Below are 12,156 nucleotides of genomic sequence, written 5' to 3' on the forward strand. Positions count from 1 at the left end.
TTCTTGTAGTGGCAGTTGTAATGTGGATTCGTTCCACATTCTTGAGTGTTTGTATTTTGATGTATAATCAAATTGGAATGACAAGTTTCAACAAATCAACAACATTTATCTAAAGTGTATAATGTACACCAAAGTTAAAGTTAACGTAAAATGCTTAAAAGTACGTTACCCTTATATATGTAAAAGTTATTTATTTTTTAGTGATAAAATTTTTCAATTTAATAAAAAATATTTCTTTAAAATTACTAATAATGTATAAAATAATCATTTAACCCTTTAAAATGTTTATCTATCAACTTTTATTTTTAATAATATAAAAGTGAGAGAAAAGTGGGTAGAAGATAGAGAAACTGGGTAAAAGTTATGTTGGTGTACAAATTAAAATTTATTGTACACCTTATGTATGCAAGACCTTTTGAATAATATTTATAACTAATCATGTTCCTAAAATTAAGGACCACTAACACACTAATTTTAAGCATAACTTTTAACACTAGCAAGAGAAAATGATTAATTTATACTGTTTAAGTTAATTTAGTTATTTAAGGAGAGTAAGGTTTTAAGGCCTTGTTCTTTTTAGCTTAATTTCAGTTTCATGACTTATTTCGCGATTCAGTTCAGTTCAGTTCAGTTCAGTTTAATTCAATTCAATTCAACTTAATAATAATAATAATAATTATTATTATTATTATTATTATTATTATTATTATTTATTACTTATTACTTATTATTTATTACTTATTATTTATTAAATTAATTTATTATTTATTATTTATTATTTATTATGTTAAGTTACTTCCTCCATTTCGCAATAGATGCATCATTTCTTTTTTTCACGCATCCCAACATGCTTTTTTGAACATTAGTATCTTTAATTGCGTGTAAGTAAAAATTAAAAAAACATTGATATTTGGAATCCTCACCTTGATACGAATTTAACAAGATCTCACTTGACTATGTTTGTTTTTACATAATGTGAAAGAATAATTGTCAAAGTTAGTTAATGAATAGTGTCCAAAAGAGAAACGATGCATCTATTGCAGAACGGAGGAAGTATTATTTATTATTTATTTATTTATTATTTATTTATTTATTTATTTATTATAATATTCTATTATGTTGAGTTAAGTGCAGTTCAGTTCAGTTCAGTTCAAGAGCATTCAATTCAGTTCAATTCTAAAGAATAGGACCTAAATATGGTAACCCCGAATGAGCAATTGAATTAAAAAAACATAGTCTCAATCCATAAAAAATACGTTGTACAATCTATTGTAAATTAAAAATTGACGAAGACAAAACCCTAAAATAGTATAAAATGAAATGGGGAGTAACAAAGTTAAAAACAATGTACAATTATAGAAAGTAGCCAAAAGAATAAAGAGAGAAAAATAGAGCAAAGTTGCCGTAAAATTTGACCGACGAAAGCAAAAGTGTACTGGAGAAGTGCAGATGATAATAAGCATAATCGTAAAGACGACAAAAATAAAAAAATGATTAAAAATAATTGGTGATGGGAAATAACAAACCCAAACAGTTACAGGACAACCCCAACATGAATCAAAATATCTCAACCCAAGTGCATGACCTAAACAATCTTACCACTCACTCACTCACTCACACACTCACTCTCATTTTATTTTACTACTTATAAAGTTATACGGAGTAGCTTACACCATTGTACGTAAGAGGGAGGCTACATCGTTGGTAAACAGCGACATATTACCCCATACCTACCTTTAAAAAAAAAAAAAAAAAATTAGAAATATGGCCCACCTTTAAATAAATGTGTAAAAGTGTTGCTAACTTGGTATATACTGTCATTTGTAATATAAGTATTGTCATTGTTGTATATATACTGTCATTGTTGTATTAAAATACTGTCACAATCACCCAAAAAAAGGAAATTATGTATACAACTGTAATTAAATATAAAAAGTAAAGAGACCACTTAAATGAATGGATAAAAGTGTTGCATATTAAATGAATGAGCAAAAGTATGTATACAAGTGTTATATAAGTATTGTCATCGTTTGCATAAATACTGTCATTGTTGTATTAAAATACTGTCATTGTTGTACTAATTACTGTCATTGTTGCCCATACATAATACTTTGTTTGACTTTTCAACTCTTGAGCGGAAATTATAATTTTATCCCGGGTATGGAGTAATTGTGTCGCTGGTTACCAGCGATGTAGCCTCCCTCTTGTACGTAACTAGTACTCTGGACTTCCCATGGTTCGCATTTTGCACTATTTATACAATTATACCCAGAGTTTGACCATACGTTGTTAATTGGAGTACTACATACTTTATATTTCCCCAATTCTTATTTACATGACACAATTGGATTTGGACGCAATTTACATAAACTCATTTGTTTTCCTTTCGTGTAGGATTTTATTAATTTCGTTTCAATAAATAGTTTTTAAATGTCAACTTTTTATAATTTTTCTTATCCATAATTGAAGATATTAATGTTTAAAATCGTGCATTGGAAAACATAACTAAATAATTATGTCATTTAAAAAATAAGAACATGTAAAATATATTTTTACGTTTTTTTAAATCAAAAATATGTTAATCCGTAATATGTACTCCCTCAATTCCTAGCAGATTGCCCCATATTCCTTAAATAATATACCCTGTAACGTACTTTTCCCACTTAGAGTACGTACAACCTTGACATGTAGCTCGGGTCAAGTGATAATTGACATGACAAAATGACTACAATGTTGACAGTGTACAAGGGTCAAAATTTTATTAACTTGACCCGGGTCGGATATGTGACCCAACGTCAAGTTAATAAATATGGAATGTGGGGCCAAATTCAATGGCAACTTGCATGAATTACCTATTTTGATTGCTTCCTGTACTGATCTTTGCTCCAAATGTGGACTGAAGTGCCTAGAGTTGGCACCATGCATGCGCCAAATTCAAGTAATCTGTGATGGCCATGCAACTTCATGGTTTGCATATTATTATTTTTAGAAAATTTTGAATGATAATTATTTTTTAGAAAATTTTGAATGATAATTACTTTTTAGAAAATTTTGAATGATAATTACTTTTTAGAAAATTTTGTATGATAATTTAATTTCATATTTATTTTTTATTAAAATTAATAATTGTTTTTTAATATGAATTTGAAGTGGGGATACGTAAAAGTAAAAAAAAGTAAAAAAGAGAAATTAATGACATTGAGTTAAGATTGTAGAAGGAAAATGAGAGATTTAAGTAAGAGATATGTCAAGTTAGTGAAAAATGAGGTGGAAGATGGAGAAAGATGAGAGAGAAATTGGTAAAAAATGCACATAATCTTAGTATCTCTAACTATATCTCTCTCCTAATAAACCCACTTTATTTAACCATGTACGTAACTTTTACTCAAATATTAATAAAGTAACATTTACCCGTACTGCAATTTGGGTGGAGCTGTGGAGGTAGTAATGCGTTGGATTCATTTCAATGCCACAATAGTATTGTGATTTGTGACAATACATCGCCGCAATAATTTGCAAGTGGGGACATCCAGTACCTTAGATTAATTTCCAATGAGAAAGCCAAATACCTTAGATTAACTTCCAATGAGAAATCCAATGCCTTAGATTGATTGTTCAATTGAGTTTTATCTTTATTCAACATTTTTTTTGTTGGTTTCGTGTTTTATCTCTTTTGTTGCAAGTTGGAGTACTTCCGTAGTTTGATATGGATTGTGTGATTGAAATGAAATTGGGTGGGTTGTATTTGAATGTGGACTTGAATGGAGATAGTAGTTTGGTCATTTTGGTGATTGAATAACAATCTGGGCATCTGATGATTGTGGAATGTGGAGACGGTGTGCCGTGTGTGGTTTAGGTTTAGGTTTAGTTTCAACGCGGCGGACCCCGTTGGGCATTTTAATTGATTTTTAACAGTATCAACGCAATTAGCTTAAGAGGTCCTTAACCATAACAATTAACAACCCTTTACACTTCCAAGTTCATCTATACATGGTAGAGGATGATGATTTCCATTTGAAATCCTTCAATCCATAAATACGTAGTATCCTACATCACTCATCAAGTGTACGGTGAACCATACAGCTCATCTGTGGAACTCATAATTCTTCAAATATACGAGCACAGTTTTTACTTTTTACTTTTTACTTTTTACTTTTTACCTCCCTCTGTAAAACTATACATCCTTAACGACCCAAACTGTAATGCAAATGCAACAGAGTTGTGATAAAAAGGTCCTTGCCTGCTTAATTACATCATGATTCATGTGTACATTGTTTCAGCTCCAACCTCTTGAGTCTTGTCCCTGCTGAAAACCAAAATAGAAGAGAACATGTTGATTACAGGGAGCAGCATTGCAAGACAGTGCCTAAACGGCAAATAGGAGTTTACAGAACTATGCACGTATCAATCAAAAGCCATAATGTAGACTGTCATATACATATACTCGTATCAAAAAGGTTAATTACGGAGAATTGATTTAAGTACTTTAATCATCAAAAAGGGGAAGAGTACAGTACTAGTGTGCTCTTATGGATCACGTGATAGTTTAGGAAAGAACATCTTAAGAGAATGCTTCAACTGGAGTTGATGACTAATGATTAGGAGAACAAATAAGAGAATCAGAGGGTGACACATAAACTACTTCTCAAGTAGGATGATGTGAGGACTGAGGAGGGAAGGATCATTATAACACTCTTTTTTGGGGGTAGGTTGACCCTTTCAAATGGAAATAAGACTTCATAAAAGACCAAATGGTAGATAGCATGTCAAAAGTCATGAAACAAAACCTCATATTAAACAAGTTTTAAATGCTTCAAACAGAAGTGAAAGAAAAAAAAAAAAAAAACACCCACAACTTAACACAATTTTTGAACTTAACCCATATATAGTCATAAAACCAGAATGAGAACTATTGTCAGGGGAGAGACAGAGAGGAGTAACTATTAATAAACTAATGGACTAAAAAATAAAGCTGATAACAGAGTAACAATTGTTAAACAGTTGCAGTTACTCACATGAAATTCCAATGCAGAAATCCTAGACATTCAAGTTCGTGCCAGAGAAACTCTATCAGAAATCTGTCTTGAAGAAGCAAGATCATCAATGCACAAAAACAACAGCCACATTAAGCAAAATCATCAATGCACAAAAACAGTCTCATTGCGCCTGGGAGGTCTATCAGGAATTGATCCAGGTTTGAACTTTGATGCTTCATGTCTTGCAAGTTCAGGTGGAACAGGACTATTACTCTGAGTAAGCATCTGCTTCAGATCATAAAAGACATCAGTGTCATGCAAAGTCAAAAATGTTGTCGCTACACCAGTTTTCCCAGCTCTTCCAGTACGACCAATACGATGTGTGTACATCTCTATATTCCCAGGCATATCATAATTTATCACATGAGCAACATCAGGTATATCAATACCACGTCCTGCAACATCTGTTGCAACCATCACATTGTATCTCTTGGTCCTGAAACCTTCAAGGCTTATTTCTCTCTGTTCCTGGGATTTCCCACCATGCAATGTCGTGACTCGGTAACCTGATTTGTCCAAATTTTTGGAAAGCACGTCAGCAGTTTTCTTGGTGTTAACAAACACTATAGCTGTCTTATCACCCAACTCATCAAGCTGTCTTTGTAGCTTATAAGTTTTTTCTGAATCCTTTGTCATGATCACATGTTGTGTGATGAGCTCAGTAGCTTTCCCAGCCGTACCAATAGTCACCACCACAGGATTCCTCAAATACTTCCTGGCAAGCCGCTCTACAGCAGGTGGCATAGTGGCACTGAACATATACGTGGTACGGTATATCTTTTTCTCGTCAAGCTCCTCTTCTTCATTCTCAGGCTTCATATTACTTGAAGGCATTGCTTCTAGCACACCGACAACCTGGGGCTCGAAACCCATATCTATCATTCGATCAGCCTCGTCAAGAACAACATAATTGCACTGGTTTAGAACAACATAACGTCTTTCCAGACAATCCAAGAGACGTCCAGGGGTTGCGATAACGATTTCACATCCCTGTCTAATTTTGAATCCTTGCTCCTCAATGGATTGTCCACCAACAATAGAGACAACCTTAATCCCCAGATAGTGGGCAAATTTAACAGTCTCCTCTTCAATCTGTTGTGCTAATTCACGAGTAGGGGCCATAACCACAGCATAAGGACCCTCAGCCTCGTTCTCTTCAGTAATTGGTGGCAGCCTAGTTATATAAGCCAACATAGGAAGAACAAAAGCAGCAGTCTTACCCGAACCAGTCTCTGCAACGCCAATGACATCTCGTTGTTGGAGACCTAAAGGGATAGCTGCCATCTGGATAGGGGATGGGGTCTTGTAGCCAGCTCGCTCCACAGCTTTCAATAGCTCCGAAGTCAGTTTACTCTCCAACCAATTTCTCATTGGCTTGGGAATCTTAGATCCTTTGTAAGATATGTTAAAGTCTTCCCTGAAAATTCTCCAGTCCCTCTCAGTCATTTCTTCAAGCCTCTTGTCAGACCAGTGGCGGTCAACCTTCATATCATGGCCCTCATATGATTCAGCAGCTTGCTCCCGGCGACGTTGTGCAGCAGCATCCTCAGGCCCCTCTTCTGTACCATCCTTTTTGCGAATTTCATCGCGCAACTCAACTTCGTTTTTGACAGCTAGCTTCTTCTGCTCCCTACGATCTATTCCAGCTCGGAAACCTCTACCAAACAGGAGCTGAGCCTCGTGAGGATTCTGATACAGAGCATTCATGTCACGGGAGGTGTCCTCTGTGTTCTCCCAATCAAAAGAGAAGCGAAACTTCTCACTGGGCTTAATCACACGCTTCTTAGGTTTCTTAGAACCTAAATACTGTTCCTTAATAAGCTCCAGTTCCTTTTCCCTCTCCCTTTCAGACAACTTCTCTAGCCTTGCCCGATCCCGAGTTTTGCTCTCCTCTTCTCGTTCCTTCTCACGATTCCTCCTTTCAATGTCACGATCCCTCTCCCGGTCACGATCCCTTTCTCGCACACGGTCCCTGTCTCGGTCACGGTTACGGTCATGATCACGGTCACGATCGCGGTCCCGGTCATGGTCCCGGGATGAGCGATGATAGGAAGAATCAGAGGATCGGATATCAGCAGATCGGCCTTGAAGAAGCTCCTCAGCACGGCGTTTCTGTTCGGCAACTTCTTCTTGCCTTTTTTGCAGAGCTAACTGCTCTCTCTGCGCTTTAGTCAAAAAGACTGGCTTCGCATTGTTAGAACTGGTATTAGCCACCGCAACAGAGGCAACCACACTGGCAACTTCCTCTAAGGGTCTCTTCATGGTATTGAATTTATGTATGGCTTGTGTTTATTGAAAAAGAACCAAACATCTGGACAGAATCAACACACAAAAATTCAGTACAAATTGATATCCAATAGTTGTTGAAAGATGTACCCTCATTCAATAGAATATGAGTAATAGATAGCAACTGCACAGAGGTTCTTCAAACAGATTATATAAAGAAAACGGATATCTAAAGATTACACCATACTAGCTCAAGCCTTTCATGTTCATAAGCTATAATAAGGAATCACTAACATCTTATGATGACAACCATACTTACATGAAAGTTCAAAAGACAATAACCTAGTACCGAAAGCCAGAATATGCATATAACTTGGTCAACTTAATTATGAGACAGAGAAGACGATTAGATGAATACAAACAAGATATCCAACATACAGATCACCAAGCAATAATCATAAACGTACTTACAAGGAAAAAAATGATATACAAACTTGGGAAACCTGTGCAGCGGTGCTACAGACTCTGAAGAAATACCAACATTGGATACAAGCAATCTGAAGAACTATAAAGCTGCAGTTCACAACAAGGACTTCTTTATCACATCTATCAACTACTTCAACAAGGATGTCCATATTAAATAAATAAAGTCAGCAAGTAATGCACCAGGCAATTAATTATGCTCGACTTACAAAACACTCAAATTTGTGAATGCCAACTAGCTAATGTGGTTAAACGCATCCAAGACCTAGGATCGAATATTGTCAAGTGCCCATACAGGATCCCCAAAACAAAAAAAATCTCAAATTTAAAACAAAGTTTCTTAAAGGCAGGCCAAGATAAAACAAAAAAAAAAAAAAAAAGCAAAATTCATCCCCATCAAGCCAAAATGTAGAAGTCTAGTATCCTCATTTCAAAAGTGCTAGACTTTTAACTCAATAACCAATTACACCCAATCCCAATTTCAGGAGTACTAACGGCTTATGCAGACAATCGGGCACTCCCAAAAACCAATTTCAGAAAGAAACATGAGAAACCCCAAAATGTATTCAAGCAATAAGTTATCGTAATCCATCAAATTGAAAGAAAAAACACATAACACAGAAATTGAAGTCGGGGAGTGAAAAAAGGGGTAAAACCCTAATGAACAAGAAATGCGAACCCAAATCAACATCCCAGTTGAGAAAACACATAAAAACCTACAAAATAAAACAATAAACCATTGAATTTTATACCAGTTAAGCAAATCATACAAACTCCAGAAAAAAAATTCAAGAAAGAAGTGTTAATTTATGGAGTAAAAAAACCTAGAAAAAAAATACAAAAATAATAGAGCAAATCATACGAACTAAGCTCAATAACAAAATTCAGTAACGTACCAAAAGTTTGATTTGCGCGGTTTGCTATCTCTGTATTCGTTTTTGTTCCTCGAATTGGGGAAAGATGAATGAAGGTTGGAATGAAAATTTGTTCTCCGTATTTAAAGGTTAGAGTCGGTTAAGCAAATGCCTATACGGCTATACTCCGTAATTCTTAAACGAAGGTCCACACATTAAATTTATTATACACCATGTCTAAATAAAGATCAATAATTTGATAATTATTTGTTTTAATGTGTTTATTAAAATTATAATGAAAAATCTTGGGTTGGTACGGAAATGGGATGATATCAAATTGGTGTTATAGTATATATTGTGCTGAAATAATATGAATTTTAAGGTATCACTCTCTTTTAAAATAAAGGGTAACTTTGATTGAAAAATGGTTATTATATCTAAAAAAAATTAGTGTTTAATTTATTATAGACATTATGTAAACAATAAAGGTCACTATGTATGTAAAAGGAGCGCTAGAATAAATTGTTGGTTTCAGGTCCACTGTAATATTATTGTGGAGTAGGTTCATGCAAGGATTTCTTAATTTTATGTTTCTTTCATTTTCGCCATGCTCTTATAAAATAGAACAGGTAAGGGTGTAAACGAGTAGAACCAACTCGATTATTACCTTATTCAAGTTCATGTTATTTAACTTAGACGAGCTTAAGTCAAAGCTTTTGACAGAGATTAAAAAAAAATGTTTAACCTCGATTCATTTAGGAATACTGTATTCGGGAACGGTCCGTGGAACTTTCACTCATTTATTAATCGAATCGGGTTCATAAACGAGTTTATGATTAAACAAAATGAATTAAGAGTTCTACACTTTGTGCTTCTCAATTTCCTTTTTGTTTTAATAATCAAATTAACTCATTGATATAAAGTCATACGACATCTACACAAGAATTAAATCTAACAAATACGTAATACATAACAATCGAATCAAACAAAAACTTTCTTTCACCATAGCTAAGATCGTAGTAAATCAAACATTTTGTATACCCTCAATTTTCCTTGTCCAATATCAAACTTTGGAATTTGGAATATTGATTGTTTTTCCTAATTCTATGGAGTTTTTTAAATTAAAAAAGCTGTAAAATATGAAGATCTGGCGCTTTACACCTTACCATGTAATTTTTTCCCCTTTGCAAATGTGTTTTGTGATATACACGAATTAAAAATTATAGTTTTGTTTTTAAATTTCTTGTATTGTATAATTTATTTTGTTGGAGGTTAAAAGTCAAAATATGATTTAAATATGGTAAATTTGATCATGAATATAAATAGAAGAATTTATTCATGAACTTAAATGAACGAGCATACATATGCTCATGTTGAAGCTCATTTATTAAACGAGCTTCAAACGTTGTTCAACCTCTTCTCATTTATTAAATAAATTGAACATGAATGAACTTTAGCCAAGGTCGAGTCGAGTAGTTTATTAAAATATCGACTCATTTACACCCCTAAAAAGATTATTCAATAGGTGTATCCTAGAACCCGTATTCACCAAAGATTAAAAAAAAAAAAAAAAAAAAAAAAAAAAAAAAAAAAAGGGTGTACCCGTATTTGGTCACCCTTCAGATTTGGTAACATATGTTTAGAAATCCCTATAAAAAAAAAGTTACACTACTAATGTGGTAATGTTGAAGCAAGAGGCAAACCTGTTTTAAGGACTATTCTTGTATGGACCTGGAACATGATTATAGGAGCCAATAATTTTCTCTAGCAATCTTCTTACGTGCACATTGAAGTATTGAACTTTATTGTTTACATAGTGATTAGAATAAGACTCAATTCAATTTGACATACATTGTTTGAATTTAACTGAGCTTATTTAAACTTATTTTATCTGGAAAAAAAACCTTACTTTTTGTGAAGTAAAGTTATTTGGGTGTGAAAATGTCTGTAAAAAGAACTTATTTTTTCTGACTTTATAATATCTGAACTTAAATGAACTTATTTTATCTTAAATAAGTCAAAATAAATCAAACAAAAATGAGACGTAGGCCCTGTTTAGTTCACCTTATTTCTCCTGATCTGATCTGATCTGGTCTGGTCTGATCTGATCTGGTCTGGTCTGATCTGATCTGATCTGAACTTATTTTTTCTGATCTGATATGATCTGATCTGATCTGATTCTTCATAATTAAGTTTAAAAAAATCTACATTTATTAATATTAAACGACTTACGTGTAAAATAAATGTTACACAAATTTATAATATTGATATTATTTATTTGACTTTGCTCATGATTTAACTATTCCTTATATTAGATAGACCTAGATATGATCTAGATAGATCGGTTATGATCTATACATATAAGTTCTGATCTGAATATGATCTGTACAGATCGATTCTAATCTGGACATGATTTGTAAAGATCGATTCTGATATGGACATGATTTGTACAGATCTGATCTGTTTGGACATGATCAGTTCTGATCGGAACATGATCTGTACAGTTCAGTTCTGATCTAGACATGATCTGTACAGTTCAGTTCTGATCAGGACAATATCTGTACAAATCAGTTCTGATCTGAACATGATCTGTACAGTTCAGTTCTGATCTGGACATGATCTGTACATATCAGTTCTGATCTGGACATAATCTGTACTGATCAATTGTACAGACCAGTTCTGATCTAGACATGAGCTATACAGTTCAGTTCTGTTCTGGACATGATCTGTACAGATCAGGTCTGATCTAGACATCATCTGTACATATCAGTTCTGATCTGGTCATGATCTGTACAGACCAGTTCTGATCTGGTCATGATCACTATTAATCAATTCTGATATGGACATATCAATTCCGATCTGAACATAATCTGTACAGAGTCGATATCTAGACCAGTGATAAATCTGGACATATCGATTCTGATCTGGACATGATCTGTACAAATCGGTTTTGATCTGAACATAATGGTTATGTAAGAATTGGTTCTGATGTAGACAAGATCTTTGCAGATTTGAACATGATCTGGACATGATCTGTACAGATCAGTTATGATATGGATATTATCTGATTCTATCGGTTCTGGTCTAGATATATACTCCGTAATAGTTTTGATCTATAAAAATCAGTTTTGATATGGACATGATCTGATCATATCGTTTCTGATCTGGACTTATAATGGTTTTAATTTGGACATGATGAATTTGAATGTTTTGTTAATATTTTTTTATGTCTTAAGTAATAGATTTTAATTGCACCGACAACAAAATTCTTTTTTATTAAAGCAATAATAGTATTAAATATTAAATATAATAACAATGATATAAATAATAATAATCATAATCATCATAATAATCTGGTCTGATCTGATCTGATCTGATCTGATCTGATCTGATTTGGTCTGGTCTGATCAGATCTGAACTTATTTTTTCTGATCTAGTCTGGTCTGGTCTAATCTGATTAAATCTGAAATAAGTAATAAGGTCCTGAAATAAGGTGAACTAAACAGGGCCTTAAACATCAATTTTCTTAGATATAGTAGTAACCATTTTTGAATCAG

The 12,156-nt window shown here is 33.5% G+C and overlaps 1 protein-coding gene across 5 annotated transcripts; it reads right to left on the minus strand.

Moving 5' to 3' along the window:
* Positions 1 to 1,289: 1,289 nt before the first annotated feature.
* Positions 1,290 to 8,806, minus strand: LOC110803468 (DEAD-box ATP-dependent RNA helicase 21). Of its 5 annotated transcripts, none has more exons than XR_008929771.1 (4): positions 8,642 to 8,800; positions 5,016 to 7,347; positions 4,241 to 4,303; positions 1,290 to 1,730 (listed from the first exon to the last, which is right to left on the minus strand). XR_008929771.1 is itself a non-coding variant. In XM_022008980.2 (2 exons), exon 2 carries the CDS (start codon positions 7,296 to 7,298, stop codon positions 5,139 to 5,141), a length of 2,160 nt encoding a protein of 719 aa, XP_021864672.1. In that variant the 5' UTR covers positions 7,299 to 7,347; positions 8,642 to 8,800; the 3' UTR covers positions 4,857 to 5,138. The 5 variants fall into 5 exon arrangements, 1 of the variants encoding a protein (XP_021864672.1); XR_008929763.1 differs by having other exon boundaries at positions 1,290 to 1,734; positions 4,241 to 4,306; XR_002537451.2 differs by lacking the exon at positions 1,290 to 1,730 and having other exon boundaries at positions 3,927 to 4,306; positions 8,642 to 8,806.
* Positions 8,807 to 12,156: the final 3,350 nt, after the last annotated feature.

This window comes from Spinacia oleracea, chromosome 1, assembly GCF_020520425.1.
Source record: "Spinacia oleracea cultivar Varoflay chromosome 1, BTI_SOV_V1, whole genome shotgun sequence".
Lineage (NCBI taxonomy): Eukaryota > Viridiplantae > Streptophyta > Magnoliopsida > Caryophyllales > Amaranthaceae > Spinacia > Spinacia oleracea.